This window comes from Curcuma longa, chromosome 3, assembly GCF_044706935.1.
Source record: "Curcuma longa cultivar G26 ecotype Majalengka, Jawa Barat chromosome 3, ITB_CL_G26_1.1, whole genome shotgun sequence".
NCBI lineage: Eukaryota > Viridiplantae > Streptophyta > Magnoliopsida > Zingiberales > Zingiberaceae > Curcuma > Curcuma longa.
Window position 1 is genome coordinate 71,843 of NC_133863.1, and position 18,032 is coordinate 89,874.

At 35.7% G+C, this 18,032-nt stretch overlaps 2 protein-coding genes across 2 annotated transcripts; both read right to left on the bottom strand.

Annotated features, from left to right (window-relative positions):
• Positions 1-54: 54 nt before the first annotated feature.
• Positions 55-8,998, bottom strand: LOC141823256 (polyribonucleotide nucleotidyltransferase 2, mitochondrial-like). The gene is made up of 17 exons (XM_074710515.1): positions 8,633-8,998; positions 7,783-7,938; positions 7,529-7,699; positions 7,089-7,214; positions 6,854-7,015; positions 6,556-6,675; positions 5,766-5,903; positions 5,488-5,650; positions 4,123-4,248; positions 3,821-3,951; positions 3,006-3,225; positions 2,816-2,899; positions 1,804-1,883; positions 1,330-1,473; positions 657-1,094; positions 443-604; positions 55-334 (listed from the first exon to the last, which is right to left on the bottom strand). Exons 1-17 carry the CDS (start codon positions 8,996-8,998, stop codon positions 230-232), a joined length of 2,892 nt encoding a protein of 963 aa, XP_074566616.1. The 3' UTR covers positions 55-229.
• A 973-nt stretch (positions 8,999-9,971) lies between these two features.
• LOC141823253 (protein NSP-INTERACTING KINASE 3-like) lies at positions 9,972-15,795 on the bottom strand. Its single transcript, XM_074710513.1, has 11 exons — positions 14,913-15,795; positions 14,172-14,304; positions 14,009-14,080; positions 13,697-13,840; positions 13,518-13,589; positions 13,345-13,404; positions 13,137-13,234; positions 12,898-13,047; positions 11,978-12,316; positions 10,848-11,239; positions 9,972-10,537 (listed from the first exon to the last, which is right to left on the bottom strand). Exons 1-11 carry the CDS (start codon positions 15,016-15,018, stop codon positions 10,220-10,222), a joined length of 1,884 nt encoding a protein of 627 aa, XP_074566614.1. The 5' UTR covers positions 15,019-15,795; the 3' UTR covers positions 9,972-10,219.
• Between the last annotated feature and the right edge of the window lie 2,237 nt (positions 15,796-18,032).

Below are 18,032 nucleotides of genomic sequence, written 5' to 3' on the forward strand. Positions count from 1 at the left end.
TGACTGAGCAAAAGAAGAAGATCCTCTTCCAGTTGAAGTTTAATTTATCAAGACAGTTGTTGATTCATTGTTCTTGTAGATTTTGATGATCTGGGTAGAGTCGAATGTTGCGGCTCTACTATGAATGCATCCCCTGTTGAGATCGATAAGCGGGTTCCCTCTGGCTAAACTTATTGTTGGCTGCAAAATTCCTTAATGACTTTTGATAGTTGACAGTTTGGCGGCAATATCACTCATTCTCTGAGAGTGAAAACACTGGAATTCCCTTGCTAGAAAAGCTTGAGCACCTCACCTGAAGCTCTTTACCTACCTCGAAATCCCGTCTACCGTTTACCTGGGATCCAAAACCAAACCATTTAGTGATTGAACTTGCACAGTCTTAAGTATTTCTCTGGCAAATGCGATAGAAGAACAGAAATTTTGTGATATAGGAAGAGAGTACCTCAAATTTGTACATTCCCCGTATTCCACCACTTAATTCAAGTACAAGACCATGAGCGCGGATCTGGTATACCTTTGCAGGCCGTCTATCACCAATCTTCAGCGATTGTTGTTGTACGCTGGGCTCAGACTTCTCGTCTCCATCATCACCTTTGCGGGCTGTCTATCACCAATCTTCAGCAATTGCGGTTGTACCAGCCAGACGTTTCGTCTACATCATTGGAAACATCTTTTTCTGTACCAGCCTTACGTTTGGTTCGTGCTTTGTCTTTCGTCTTCTTCTTCTTCTTCAAACTTGACTCCTCAACGTTTTGTGGCGCTGACAATGGATCATAAGGCCTAGGAGAGCTGGCGAGCTTTCGAGATTTGGCTTTGGTCTGCTTAACAGCAGCACGTTCCTGAGCTTCACACTCTGCAGCACTCCGTATCAGTATTGACGGAGTTGAGCTTTCTGTGCCGGTGGCTATGTCTTCCGATGGCGAGACACCGACGTTCGCTGATTGTTTTGCTGGAACAGGATCTTGCTTATCCGGAGAACCTTTCTTCGGGATAGTAGCTTTCAAAGAGAGTTTGATGTTTCCCCTGATATCCTGCCCGATGCACATTACAGACAACTCTTGTCCGACAGACAAAACATCAGAAACTTTCGATACCTGAAAACGAAAACATCATCCAGTCGATCAAAAACAATAAAATATGGAACTAATGATCAATCATTGGAAAAAAGATCTAATAGAGCAAATGAACAAAACAAAAAGATCATCATAACAAGTCAAATGAGAAAACAAAGGAATGTGGCACATTCATCCAGCACAGATGTCTTTCATAACAAAAATGATAAGAAAAATGCAAAAAGAAGATATATATAAGTAGAATAGCATGACTTACTGGTTCATGTGTCAACTCAGAAATGTGGAGAAGACCTTGTTGGCCGCCATTGAACTCAACAAACGCACCGTATTCTTTAACTGAAGAAATAACACCTTTGTATATGCCACCAACTTCAATTTCACGTCCTATGAGAAAAGTGATCTGCAACAATATACCATGGACAAGTGTAAGTTTGCAAGTGCAATGACTTCAGAAACAGTTATGATCATGTTGGCTACATTGAAAATAAGTAATAGCAATATTGCACTTTGTCGGCTACAAATTTAGACAATGTCTTTAAATAATCACAACTCACAACGAGCCTGTCAAATGAATAATTTGTATCTAGATTTGTGTTTTAATGAGAAATTCATATACCAAGATTGAACGAGTGACGATTTCCAGAAGTAGAATGAACAAGAAACAATAGGAGAGTACTTTTTAAAGGCAAGTTCGATTGATGTATCATGCCTTCAAGTTTCAAGTCAGTACCTTTTCTTGAGCTTTTTCCATAATAGATGCATTTTTAGCAACAATAGTGACTGTCCCATCGCTTACAGAAACACGGGCACCTTGAAAGAGTAAAGATTAGTCAATGAAGATCCTTGCCTCTATATTAACTAAACTGTAGATATAGTTCTAATTTGAGGTCTCAATTAGCACACACACATAGTAACTGAAATCATTCATCTAAAGTAGGAAACTTAACGACAATTCGCAGAAACTTGTTTCCAAGATAAGCATAACTTTTAACTAGAAGAGCAAAAAATTAACATATAGTAAAATTTTAACATAAGAATGCAGAGTGGACTATCATCATTTATCAAAAGTAATAATTTTTCAGAAAGCATTCAGTACGTTACTAAATAAGCATCACCCACCAGCATGCATTAGGCCTGATTATTAGTACAAACATAGTGTAATGCAGCATATAAACACTACTTATAGCACAAACTAATCAATGACAAATATTGGTAAAATGTGAGCAATAAATTTCCAACCTTATATGAAAATTCTTGTTAATTATTTAAGTATTCTGTTTCATGAATGATTGTTGTGAAGTGACAAACAAAATTACAAGTGTCAATAGTTATTAACATATTGAAGAACATAAACTATTACCGATAACACAGCTAGATGCTGTGTCTTGCATTACTGAGATTATTCAAGTCAAAAGACTGCCACAGAGAAGTGGAGAATGGTCTTCATGCACCAACAGAATATGTTGAATCAAAATGAATTTAGAGCATTGCTCCAGACCTCCAACTTTAAGAGCTTCTACTCAGATCAGAGCAGATTGAGTTAATTGATGTTTTTCTCATATATTATTACCATGTAAATGTCCATTCTATAATTATATCATAGTGAATCCAAACAAATCTAAAGCACCAACCCCAATTAAATGGACTAAGAAATCCTCCAATGTGAAGTAATATTCAGCAGAAACACCAAATTTACAACTAGAAAACACAGGAAACCAAAGGCATTAGTTTTGATTAGGCACCTGTTTCTTGTTCGATCCGCTTTCTTTGAGAATTCAAAAACCCAAGAGATCGTCGAAGAGATTCAGGATTAAGTTTGAAGGTGGCTGCAGAGGGGCAGGTTATTAGGGAAGCAAAACAAATTTTCCTCTTTTTTTAACTAAAAGTAGTAACAACAAATCAACCATAAAGGAAAAAAGAACAGTGAGAAACCTAATTTAGGTGTGCTTCCTTCATCCATTGTACGAGGTGCACTTATTTTCTCTTCCATGCGATTAAGAATTTGAATACGACCCTTTCTTGCAGGTTCTAAACTCTCACAAATAATGTCTAGAGGTATTCCAGCAGGTTTTATATCAAGTTGGATTGCAGTAATCCCTTTCCTAGTTCCTGCAATTTTGAAGTCCATGTCCCCGAGATGATCTTCAAGACCCTGCAAACCCAGAAGAATCAAGCACAAGGACAAGCATGTTAAGGAACAAAGTTATGTTAAGGAATGAGACATTATATGTATGACAAGAAGTAGCCAAGAATTAGAAATCAGTATATTCCAGATAGCAGCCAGCAGACAGAATGTACCACACTCTGTACTAGTCGACAGGGAAGCAGACGAGGAGAATGGTAAGAGTTAAAACTTAAGTATCTTATTATTATTTATCAAATAGGGTTACACTCATATATTTAAAGCCTTACACAACTATGCTACCTAAAGCTTTAGGCAAAAGACAAGCATGCCTTGGATGCTATTCCATCTATATCGAACAGAAGGCAGGAAACATGAGAAGAGGAAGAGGAAAGAACCATACAAAACTAAACAGGGGACGAAAAATAGGAAATGAGAAAGAAAATGAAAAGACAATATCAGTGGAGTGGGTGGTGGAGGCATAGAGAAATTAAAGAGATAGGTAAGATAAAAAAAAATGATAATGGTCAAATAAAATCCCCTTTTGATCAGTTGACAATTCATATTGCTGGTACAGTCTTCTATAATCAAACATAAACATTTGATAAAGTCAATATGTGCTTACCAATATGTCTGTCAGTATACGATAATCAGTAATGTCTCCGGTGGATGGATCCACATCACTAATAAGACCCACCGAAAGTCCAGCTACATGTTCCCTAACTGGAATACCAGCATCCATCAAAGCCATACTCCCTACAGAGAATATTTACAGATGCACCAGAATTTTGCCGAGTCAAAGTCACACTAAATGCCAAAAAAATACAATTTTCTGTACAACTGAAACATTGCACAGCTTTGAGCAGGCAAATCTGTAATAGAAATATCAGCAGAAAGATAAGTGCACGATCAGCAGAGTGATGGTACCTCCACATACTGTTGCCATTGATGTTGAACCATCAGAAGCCATAACTTCCGAATTCACACGAACAACATATGGAAAATCATCCTCTGGAGGTAGTAGGGCAAGCAGAGCCTTCTCTGCAAGCGTTCCTGTTAAAGGAAAATGTATTAGTAACAGATCTGAAAAGAAAAATAATTAGTAAAAACTCAAAAAATTCCATTATATTATCTGGCAATTCACTATAACAGAGAAACACCACCTATGCTGAGCAAATGCATCCAAACAAATTCTTAATAGGATATTTATTCCATGAGATATGGTATATGTCACTTCTTTGAATACAAAAATGAAATATAAGAGGAAATGCAGATAAGATTCTTTCAGGTTTCATCTTACTCCCACATGATCTTGAATATCATGACCTATGGCTTCCATTATTCTGACCTAATAATACAAAACAAGCAAAAAAACTATAATTTCTATCACTTATGGCTCAACCTATACAACGCTCTGACGTTGAAGTTAAAGAGAAATAGCCAAAGCACCCCCAAAAAGAAAAGACAAATGAAAGAAGAAGAGTGCCTAGCAATCTTGTATAAAAATATATATACAAAAATGTTCCTTTTATCTAATGCAATTACATGCATTTTGACTATCACGCAAAAAGCACCAAGAGAAAATATCAATATTGCCTCATCTATTTGGGATTTGTTACAGTGATCTTCCAGCATTCAAGTTTAACGTGATGCTTCACAGAACAATCATTTAATAAAATAATGTGAGATATCCCTCAAATTTAGCTAACAATTCTAGTCAACTTACCATCTCTAACTAACCATTATTTGCTCTTTGAATATGTCATTGTCATCATAACCACATTTCCTTTTTTATCCTTTGTTGGGTTAAACCATAATTTCCAAAAAGGAAACATTGTAATCTATCTTTTTAGCAAACCCATCGTATTAACTGCATTATTCTCATCTCAACTCTAGTGGTACCACTAAGTTTTATGCCCTTGTTTTTCCTACATGATCTGCACTACACCTGACAGAACATTTTCTTATAAATCCACATTCATAACATTCATAAGACAGACCACTGTCAGAGCATGTCAGCAGAGAAAACAAAATAAATAACAATCTTAGAGCAAAAAATACAGAAAATAAATGTGCATTTCCCCGTCAGGTATGCTATAAAGCATTGCCAGCTTCTATGAAAATTAGTGCATCCAACCGCCAAACGGCAAAGGATAACTATGCACATTCTTAAGTTCAACTCCTTGTGTATGTTAAAGGACACACATCATACCAAGGATAAACTAAAAGTAATGTCTAGGTGAAAATAAATAACAGTACAACTTCCAATAATTAAGTGACAAGATGAAATACCATGCCCAACTTCTCGCCTATTCAGTCCACCTCGTTTAGCAACTTCATTGATAGAGAATGGGGGAAAGCTGTAATGAAGCATGAAGCGCTTTGTTGGCGGCCCAACTATTGAATCTAATCGTTGTGCATCTCCAGGAGCCCCAAGTGTAACAGTGCACAGGACCTACGATCAGAAAGCTGGTCATTATGTTTGATGGAACCATTAATCTACAGCAACCCCAGATGTCAAACAAATAAATGTTCCACATACAGGATAGAAGAGTAAAAATTCGACTTACTTGAGTATCTCCACGAGAGAAGAGTGAAGATCCATGCAGCATAGGGTATATTCCAGATTCACAATACAAAGGTCTAACCTCATCAAGTTTTCTTCCATCTACTCGAAATCCTTCATCAATAATCCTTCGACGGATGATCTATCCATGTAACAGATTAAGACAAAGAAACTTTTTTTTTTTTGCAGAAGGATTTTCTTGGAGTATACAAACATGATAAAAAAAAAAGACAGAGCCTTTCCATTATTTTCCACAAAATAAAATTGAACACAATGTGTTAAAATCACAAATCATGACAATTTTTGTTCTTAAGACAAAACTGATGAAGACTAAAAACAAGTAATTTCTCAAGTGCAAGTGAGCAGTAAAATCAGTATATTACATGCAAGAAAATAACCTTCTTAAGATGCCTGAAGGAAAGAAGGTTAGTATATCAGACTTACAGATTATAAAAAACCTACTTGTGGCAGTGGCATCCCTCCCATATCAAAGTTGAGAAATGAAACAATTGAAGTTGTTCAAATTATTACTTAAACCAAAGTATCAAACAAACTATCATGGGACAATAGTTATACGGGCAAATTATTAAGCTATTTGATGAATTCAAAGATACATGTGCTGATCTATATGATTTTAGCAAATCCAAGTAGACAAAACCAACCTCCATTTCAACCTTTTACGAATCAATGACTGAAAGTTTGTGTGACTTCAAAATGGATCCAAAATTGAACATTTCAACATACATAAAATAATTAACAAAGCACGGAAGCAAAGTTTTGGACAAAATCAGTACCTCTTTCCTAACTGTGTCAACTGCTTTTGGAAGGACTTTTAAGCTATCCTCATCACAATCTTCCTCCAGTTTTGCCTTAACAGTTTGAGTGATTTGGTCCAATGCTTCACCACGCTCAAACTGACAAGATATGACCCATAATGTTTTCAATAGTTTCATAGCACATTGGAAGGATAAAGAATCTGTAACAGAAGTTCAAAAAAAAAAAACTACATTGCTATTCACTGTAGCCTATTTGAATGTAGGCAGACCAATATTTTGATAATCAAACAAAAATAATAATAGTTCATTGATGCACCTTTCCATAAGTTGGATCTGTAAATACAGCTTGAATAGGTGCTTTTGCTATGCTCCTTATTTTCTCCAATGTGTTATCAGAAATCATTGAGAGCTTATATTCTCTCTTCTTCTTTCCTGCTTTTTCAGCCAGCCTAACTTGAGGATCTATGTATTTGACAGCCTGGACTCCAAAATACAGTCTATTAGGATTCACGGTGAAGTCAAATAAATCTAATAAAATTAAATATGACTACCTCTGGATGTGCTAATTTTAATCCAGCTTGGAGGTCCTTTTCTGTGATCTCTCGCGCCTGTACATCTATCATTAGGGTACGATCCTTGGTACATGCATATACCAAATTGAGGTCACTAAGGCTTAGCTGCACAGTATGAAAAAATTATTTCAGCCTGCAAAATCACATTTCAAAACAATCAAAACGAAAACATACACCAGATTGATGTCACTGAGGATTAGCTGCACAGTATGGAAGAATTAGTTCAGCCCACAAAATCACATTTCAATTGGACTTAACACAATAATTCTAACAATAATATACTTGGTAGCAGAAGCATACAAATGAGCCACCATAAACAAGGAAAATACCACAAGTTTGTATAGAACCTACAAGCAGCAAACATGAAATACAAAATATACATATATTATATATTTATATATATACATGTAAAATAATACCTCGTCCATAGTTGGATTAAAAATAAATTTCCCATCGATCCTCCCCACGCGAATAACCGCAATTGGACCATTCCAAGGAATATCAGATAGCATAAGAGCAGCAGATGTAGCATTAGCTGCCATGACATCTGGATCTTGCTTCCCGTCCGAAGAAAGAACATTTGCCATAACCTGTATACCATGAGTGAATAGTAGTAATCAGATCAGGATATAAGAGCAAAGCCTTTTTAAATACTTTCTTTAGCAAAGCTAACCTGAACTTCATGGTAAAAGCCACGAGGAAATAGTGGACGAATAGGACGATCTATAAGACGTCCACATAAAAGTTCCCGTTCCTTGGGAGCTCCCTCCCTCCGCATAAATGTTGTAGGAATTGCACCTTGAGCATATTGTTTTTCTTGATAGTCAACCTTAGAACAAGACAAATCGCAAAACATTTGAAGTGAAAACATATCCAGAAGAGAAACAGCTGAGCACAGAGAAACAATGTTGAACAAATATTGAATACTCGTGAGATGAACCAGAAGCTATATAGAGTTTAACAATATTCCTTCAAACACACGATATCAGGCTTTTAGAATAAAGGGAAATAATCTTATACAATGGTCACTTGTGCAGGGATGAACAATCAATTTCCACCACTACCTCACAGGTAAGATAAACAAAACTTTAACCTGACTATTTGACCAGAGACATTTTGGAGAGACTTTTACATTGCAGAACGTACAGTACCACTCTAAGGAGTAGATGGTGGAGGCAAACTAGGTTCCCCTATACAATTTTCGCCTTTGTTGGATAATCTAGTTGATTAATTTCTAAATTTGCTAGGATGAAGTACTGGGGAAAAAAAGTATCATAGAGACACAGAGAACTATTATTTCTTGAATCGCTTGTAAGCTTCCCTGCTTACTGAACGTTTTAAGCACCCATATCAAAATATGCTACTCTTCATGAAAAAAAAAAAAGGCAAAACCCATTAAAAATTCAAGTTTTAAGCGTTAAAAATAGAAACATTAACAAACCATGAAATGATCGAACCAAAATTCCACTTGAAAGTCACCAATTTTTCCCAAAAATCAAAAATAATACACAGCGCATGCATACCGTGAGGGGCAAAAAGTCGCGAGCTCCATCACCTCTGGCTGATGCAACCGTGGAGAGAACATTAGTCTCATCCATAGTGATAACAACCGCTCCGTTCGCAAACCTGGCAATCTTGCCAGTCTCGATGGAGACGGTGCGGGATCCGACCTCGAACTCCTCTCTGAAGGTCTCGAGAACCTTTCGCCCAGGCGAAGGTTCCGCCGCCTGATCCGAAGCAGCGGAAGCGAAGTTCAACGTGGCGCCGCTCCCGACGGAGCGCACTCCAGCGGGATGGAGCAGCCGATGGCGGAGGCAGGCAGGCAGAGTGACCTCCAAAAGCGGAATAGAGTTCGGGCGCCGCCGGAGAAATGCTGCCATGGCCGCCATGGCGGATGCGAGAGGAAGGCGAGAAGGCGAGTGAGGAGCGAGGAGCCAGCGAGGGTTTAAGTAGAGTAGGGTTTAAGCGGGATCGAGGTTGTCGCACGGCTGTCAATGGCGTCCGCACGCACTGCGTGTTTACTTGGGGCGATAGAATTAAATTTTGACAAAAATGAAAAAAGAACCTCTTTTATTTTTTTTTTATCATGGGAAGGCCCATTGAAAAATATAAAAACAACATTTCATTTTAAATTTTATATTTAAATTCCCTTTTTTTATCTAATTCGTTTTTTTATAATAATTTTAATCAAAACTATCATCGATTATAGATTTTGATCAATATTGATTTAGTTTTGATTAAAATTTTTATAATTTTAAATAAAATTCCTACCATAATACTAAATTAACTATATTATATAATTAAAAAATAGAATAAACATCCTTTTAATATTTTTGCTCTTTCTATTTTTACTTATTAAATTTTCAACAAATATCAAAATGGCATTCCTTTTATTGACAAAATTTAAGATGTTGATTACTGAACGAAAAATCGTAAAATGAACCATAATTATTATAATATAATATTGATAAATATATATATATATATATCGTAAAAATTATAATTCAAAATAATTATAATTAAAAAATATTTTAATATAATATTATTAGTGTGACTTAATTATTTATATTATAATAATTATGAATCATAAATATTACAATGAAAATAAATAAAAAAATAGAACAAGAATTAAATGAGAGGGGATGAGGCATTATACACATAAATTTTATAAAAATTACTATTTTAAAGCAGTATTTATTCAATAACGTTAATTAATATATCAATATAAAAATAGATACTTAATAATATAATTTATTTTAAAAATAAAAATTAACTAAAACATTTAATATGATGGAGAGGATTCAAATGCATTAACTAAAACAATAGTTAAATTATGAAAGTATGAAGCTCACATTTAAAACTTCCATTTGTTCAAACCACAAGATATGTTCTTCAACATCAAACAAACAATGTAAACAAGAAACCAAACAAAAACATTTGAATTCTGTTACCTTTATTTGTACACCCGCCGCCCTCTTCTTCCCTCCCTCGATACAATGTGTTCAGTGGCAATAGTCGAGAGACCACAAGATGAAACCGTAATCGCTACACAACGAAAAGAAAACCCCGAAAAGAATCACATTTACATTGTACAATGGTCTGAGTATCAGTCACCGAGGGCCTGAAAGTTCAATTGCTTCTAATACCATCGAAGAGTCGTCCATCAAGTCAGCATACTGATGTGTTGGTTGCTCGGAGGATTGAGACTTGGGTGTATCAGCCTTCTGTGTGGCTTCCCACTTCTCCGCGAGCCCATCCCCTTCCAGCATCCGCACGACTTCTGACATCTTCGGGCGTTGTGACGGATGGAATTGTGTGCAAAGAAGAGCCACTTGAACCATCTCTTCGAGCTCTACTCTGTCATAGTTGTTCTTGAGATCTTTGTCAACCACCATGAACAGTTTGCTCTCTTGGTGAAGTTTCTTTACCTGCAAAGGCCAAGGGGGCAAACAAACACAAGAACATGTTATCTATAGTGACTTTTCAGCTACTTTTAGATTTGTTTTTATAAACTACGCGACCGAAAGAAGTTATTGCTCCAATATTTATCGAGAGAAAACCCGTTGTGATAGATAAATTTCATAGTTAAAAGTGTTGAAGGAAATCAGTAAAACATTAGTCATTACTCTTGGCATGGAGCTCTTAGAATGATGTTGAACATCAACCAAAAGAAGCATATGATTCTCTCTTTTCGAAAGGCGCAATGGGTAGAGATTCTTAAAAGAATTGTATGCTTACCCAGTCGAGCATGAGGCCTTTCTGGTTTGCAAGTCTCCCAAAATCCAATGCTTTCTGCCCGGTAATCAGCTCGAGTAACAGTATACCGAAACCAAAAACATCAGTCTTTTCTGATGACTGTCCAGTCGAAAGATATTCCGGAGCAATATGCCCCACTGTTCCACGAACTGCTGTTGTAACATGGGACTCCTGGTGATCCAAAAGTTTTGCCAGCCCGAAATCCCCAACCACTGCTTCGAATTCTTCATCGAGAAGAATATTTGCAGCTTTTACATCACGGTGGATAATTTTTGGATCACATTGCTCGTGTAGGTACAATAATCCCCGGGCAGTCCCCAATGCTATCCTCTTTCGTCTTGACCAATCTAAAGCTGGCCTTCCATGAACATTCTCTGCCGGATATCAAAGAAAAGAAATCTTCAATAATTATTTCATATAACTATCCAACAATGACAATGAGCAAAAAAAATTCTACACGACTTTCAAGGTCGGCATCATCATGGTATGTCGGTCTAAATATTTATGATAGAGGTGTAAAAGCAAGCAAACAAAAGGATCTACAAGTTCAAGGTAACATAAAAGGAGATGCATGGCCCTTTTTTTTGTCTTGATCACAAGGTGCCCCCATACAATGTTGGATGTCGTATTATTCCTCGTTTGTGACATAAGAAACAAGGTTCTAATCCGTGCACACGGCTGTTTAGAACCTATAGGAATCAACCACTGAGTCGTACATTTATGCAGAAATCAAACATTTAGCACATCTTGTAGCATACCCAAAAAAACATTTATGGAAAAGCCAAAAGAGTGTCAAATAAAGCGATGTATAATTGTTGTCACTTTTCATCGAAAGGTAGATAACCAACTACAATTTCATTGCTAGGAATTTAATCATAAGCACTAATATGCGAGACATTTAGCTTGTCTGAGATACAAGAAAAATGATTTGAGATGTAATATTATCAGACATCCATCCTATTTCTTGTTTTTTACAAGATATTGAAATGTGTGGTTACTTGTCAATAAAGGATAGAAACAATCATGATAAACAACCTGTCTTGATAATTTTTTCTTAAGTAATCTCAAAAAATCATATTCAATCGAGAAAGTAAGAAGCATAGGGGATTCACCTCTAAGTTGAGAAGCTACACTCCCGTTGGGCATGTAAGGATAGACAAGGAGCCTCTCATTCTCTGTTGTGCAGAATCCACAAAGCCTGAGTAAATGGCGATGAACTGCCAAGCTTATCATTTCAACCTCAGTTTGGAATTGAAGACCTCCAATGCTGTTATAGTCTCGTAAACGTTTAACAGCCACTATGGTTCCATCCCGCAAACAACCTTTGTAAACAATTCCATAACCTCCTTTACCTAGAATATTTTTTGAATTGAAATTATTGGTGGCTGTTCGTAGCTCCTTAAACGAATAAAGCTTCAAGTGTCCCAAGCAAACTTCTGGATCATATTGCTCTAGAATTGAACAAATTTGCAACCGATATCAACATTTTGGATAGACATACAAAACCAAGTAAAAGTAAAAAAAAAATGAATTCTATGATTTCATCATAACCATAGATTGGGAGGCAAAGAAATGCCATCCCTAATGATACATCAAAATCAAATCATGCATTAATCAATAACTTAGAGAATGATTATCAAAGTATACATATTCATAACTTCTCATTCTTCTGATTGAAAGAGTAAGCTAATTGTAAATTACCATTGAGATTCTCGAGTTGGATCTTGGGAAAGGAAGTATGATTTGGAAGATTAGAGCTTCATTAACAGAAGAAATTTGACAGATATGAAACTTACAATGTTTGTGAGCTTTGGTTGAGACAAATTATTAATCTCTAGGCTTATGGGCCTTGCTTTCCAGACAGATAAAAATAATTGTTTCAGCTAAAATGATGCGAATTAATATATATTGTACAAGTGATTGAACAAAAGAAACTAACCGTATATTGAACAAATGGCTGAAAAAGATACAGAATGACAGAATATGAAATATAAATGCTCAAGCTTGGGAACTGTAATGTGAAGTCTCTTACCATTTACATCATAAAATATCTGTTGATTGTGTCTGTATCTCCACCAAAGTAGTAAGCCAATAACAATCACTAAAAAAGTAAGCGAACCAACACTTGCACCAAATACAATAGCAACATGCCGGCTTCTTGTTCCTCCGAGTTGTGACCTATCTGAATTAGATTAGCCACAAAAGAATTACTCAATTGCTTTCAAGAAGGAACTGTAACCCAACATGTAAAACAATAGAAAATTAGCTTACACTTTAGATCTTCCGGTGGATATGAAAGTGGATCCACTGATCCAGATGAGCAGTTAATGTCTAAATTTGATCCACATATTAAGGGGTTTCCAATAATGCTGATTGAAAATTTTAAAAGGAGCTATGAGTCAGAGCCTATAGATAGAATGAGTGCACAACTTTTAAGAGAAAAACAAAGTGAAAAAGCAAGGAAAAGACAATAGCTTACTTAAATGTTCTTGCAGATATTTTTGGCAGGGAACCACTTAAATTGTTGTAAGAAAGATCCCTGTAAGCATTATCAACCATTTCAATAAAAGTTTCAGTTTAAAACAAAATCCTGCTATACCAGAGATTCACTACAGCGACAACCAAAGAAAGTAATGGAAGAAAAAGACATACACGAGAGTGAGACCTCTGATGTTGGATAGTGAATCTGGGCAAGGTCCAGAAAGACTATTGTTGTTCAATCGCCTGGAAGAAAAAACAAAAGAAGAAAGAATCACGTGCTTTTGGGTCCAGAGAATTGATACATGATCATTTAAAAAGAACTCAATGTATTGATTATGAATATATCATACAGGTAATTCAAGTTGTTAAGGTCGCCGAGTGAACTAGGAATAGTGCCACCGAATTGATTGTTGGACAAGTCTAGTGTCTGGAGTTTCTCCAGTTTGCCTATCTCAGCAGGAATTGCGCCAGACAATGCATTGTTTTGGAGCAGCCTGCAGAAACAATCACCATTACTAAATCTTCAATTGAATTATGAGCAATATCGATGTGACTCTTTATCTCTTGATACAAGGAATGATTTCCACATGAGGATCATAATCATTTATCATAAAGATAATATAATCTGTGGCAACAACAAGAACAAGAATTTTCCAGCTTACACAGACTGAAGATTTGTAAGATTTCCTATGCCAGGTGATAGTATACCAGACAAGCTTTGGCTGGGTAGTCCCCTGACAGCATCGGAGAGAAAGGATTTACATAAGTAGGTGATTAACAGAAAGAAAGTAAATTTAATCCTGCACAACTGCCATTTGTCCTTACAGAGCAGACACATATCCGTCGGCTGAGCAGGTGACCATCCTCCAACTACATGGATCCACTGAGTTGACGTCCCAATTCTCCAAAACATTGTAAGGGTCATTTAATTCCATTTTTATTGCCATCAATGCTACCACTGAAAATTGTAGGGAGAAAAAATCATACGTCAGAAACAAGATGTGCTTTGGAGATGGTTAGAAAGAACATATATCTCATTTCGGCTAATTGACAAATGACAATAATTTGTCTGCTAGAAGATTCATAAACAAAGAATACGGAAGAAGATTAAATAGCAGCATCTACGTGAATCATTTAATTTCTGACACATGATAATTAAATGAGACAGTCAGAGCAGGTAAAGACTCATAACAAAGAACGGGGAAGAAGATTAAGTAGCTGCGTCGATGTGAATCATTCGATTTCTGGTGCATTGTAATTAAATGAGACAGTCAGAGCAGGTCTAGAAGACAGTGAAATACCAAACTTCTAACAGATTGAATAGAGTGCAGTAAGAACTGTAATGTAGGTTGAGCCTTTAATCAATTCCATTCTGCATTTCCAATTGCCTTTTAGTTTACTGCTACCGGAAGTGATTGAAGCTTAATAGCACAGCAGCAATGTTAGGGTGTTCAAAGGAGATCCCAAAATAGGAAAACAACACATGCTAAGCACACGTTCAATTGGAAGAAGTTGTCCATGAATTGGAGATCGAAGAAAGAAAAGAAGTGACAGGGTGCTGCAGACCTTCATAATTTATGCCGGACGGCGTCAGTGTGGCGGAGGACGACGGGTCTAGAAAGCCAATCAGCAGCGAGAAGAACGCCCAAAAGAGAAGATGTCTTGTAGCCATGCTCGTTACTTTCTTATGTTCTTCGCATAGACAATCAATTAGCTGCAGTCGCCACGTCCGTAGCAATCACCTCACGAACTGCCATCACGAACAGGAAAATCCGAGCAAAAGCAAAGTTTCCTACGTTGAGATCGTCATAAATCCTCTCAAAATCGCCAAATCTTGGAAGCCAGATCGCCAAAAGGCAGAAAGCGACTCTTTTCCTTCTTGAATCCTCTCAAAATCACCTTAATTTCGTTTCCCAGATCGTCAGAGAACCAACTTTCCTCCCCCAAAAGATTACACGCTCTTCCTAGCTAGTACAATTACTAGTTTAATGCTCCCATCCGACGAGAAAACCTCGGGATCAAACTCCATATAGTCACAAATCAAAAGCCCCTCAGATCCTGGAAGCTAAAAGGGAGCAAGATACTCCTTTCCTTCTCGAATCCTCGCAAAATCGCCTTGATTTCTTTTGCCAAATCGCCAAAGAACCACCTTTCCACAGAAAACTACACACTCTTGCTAGCTAGCGTGTAAATCCTCCGCCGCCCGGAGAAACAAATAGCGCAGAGAATATTTAAAAAGGGGAGGCGAGAAATTGCAGCTCTCTTTTCGGGACAATCCACCACCACCTCAAGAAAGGAATTGACAGATCTGCGGAGGAGGAGCGTCTTCTTCCCGTTCCCGTCAAAGGAGCCGCGGCGAGGTCGCTGCCCTGGCTTCAGCAGCAGCAGCAGCAGCGCAGCGGGAGTCGGCGAGCGAAGAGAGCAGGAGCAGCGGAGGCAAGGGTGGTGGATTCCTTGGCGTCTGGCAGTGTCCCATATGCCCATACCGTCCTCCTCCGCCTCACAAAAGGGCAAAACAAAGGCCACGCTGCAGCAATCGGACACGCAAAGGGCCAATGCAAACTGCCAAAGCCGACACGGGAGCAGATGTACTACAATGACACCCATGCTCTGCCTCGCTTGTGTGTGTGAGAGAGAGAGAGAGTGAGAGAGAGAGAGAGAAAGAGAGAGAAAAAGATGCTTCACTCCGCCTCGGTCCTTAGCTCCAACAACTACAATTACTACTCTCCCTCGTCTCACTTTTTACGCCAACACTCCGACTCCTTCCCGCCGTAATTTAGCAAAATCTTTTCCAACGTTACTCATCCGCTCAAATTTTTTTTTTTTTTTATAATTCAGATTATTTATTTTTTAAACCGATTAAAATAAAAGCATCAATATTATTCTAGATCGAAAATTTTTTAATTTACTTTTTTATATTATATATATAAAAAATTGATAATCTCAATTAGTCGCATTAATTCAATTTTTAAAGTGAAGTTTTTATCGGCTATCAGGGTAAATGAGCGATGCAGTGACAAGATAATATTCTTTTCCATCGTGACATAATTGCAACCCCGAATTTACTTCTTCATATATAGTAAATTAATAAAGTTACTAGATGATAAATTTTATTTTTTATTAATTTTTTTAAATATTAAATTTCTTCTATTTTATATTTCTAAAATTAAATGATCTTCATCCCGAGACCAATAAATTAGAATCTTCAATTACCTTGGATTAATTAGTAAAACTAAATTAAATTATTTAAATTTTTAACATTTTTATTTAATATATTAAATTAAAAATTATTGGACTACAATATAACAATTATATTTTTTAGTAGATAATGAGATGGTATCTTACATTCGAGTCTCAATTATTCGAATCTCAAATATAAATTTTGTATGAGATCAAATTAAATTACTCATTCTCAAAATTAATCGACTTTAAAAATTGGATACCTAATATTAATTAATAATAATAAATAAAGTTGAATGATCTCCTTTCTAATTCATCCATAATTTTGAAAATATTTACTTTTATTACATGTGATTTTGATCCTCTTATTATTCTTTTGGTTTACACGAGAGCAACCTTAAATTATTCTTGCGCATACAAATTCATATACAATTATTTTATTTTCAAATATTAATATAACTTTTCTAACTATATGATTTTAAAAATATTTTCTATATTTTTCACTTGATAAGTACGATTTTTAAAAAAAAATTATTTTTAATCACCTCTTAAATGATCTGACTCAATTTCCTATTATATTCTTATTTCATATTTAAATTTTTATTCTTTTAAATTATTAGTTTTAAAATTTTTTTATTAATATATTTATGATGATATTCTATTAAAATATTTATTCATTATCATTTTTTTTCTATTAAATATCATCCTCACTTTTTATTCACACATGAAAAAAAACTAAAAGTGTGTCCTATTTTTTTAAATCATCAAAAAAACATTTCACTTTGATTTAATTCATGTATGATTATCTTGTAATTGTTAAAATATGATTTAATCTTGTTCATCTATCATCATCTTTAAAATCAAAAAATAATAATAGTGAAATTAACTAACCTTTTACATATTATATATTATTAGTTTTTGGAAATAATGTGAATATATGAATATGATCTTTTTACCATTGTTACAAATAGGAGGTTAGGGGTATTTTTGTAATTTAAAGGGGATGGATGTAAAAATAGCCACCAATAATAAATTGCCTTTATGATATAGTGACATCACTGTCAAGACAGGCATTGATTCTTAAAAGGCATGGACCAGTTAAAGAAAAATATTCATGAAAAATGAATAAAACTTTATTTATCAATAATTAAAAGTTAAAAAGTAAAATAATGTTAAAAAAAGTAAAACTTTTCTTCTCTTTAACTATTTTTACAAACAAGTAAAAATTAATTTTTACACATTATCTCGAATTAAATATCTAAACTAAAAAAAATATGGAGGAAAAAAAATCCCAAGGGTTAATAAATTTTGTTAATAACTACTTTTTTTTTATTGCTTTTTTTCATTTTTTTATTTCCCTTTTCTGTTTTTGGGCACGTGAGCGAGTCGTCAATCCCGCCAGGAATAGTTGCAGCCACGTGACGAAATGGTGATTGGTCAGAATGATTCTATATGAAAGAATTATCTACATTATTGTGCGGACATCTCGTAGCCCAATGACGCATT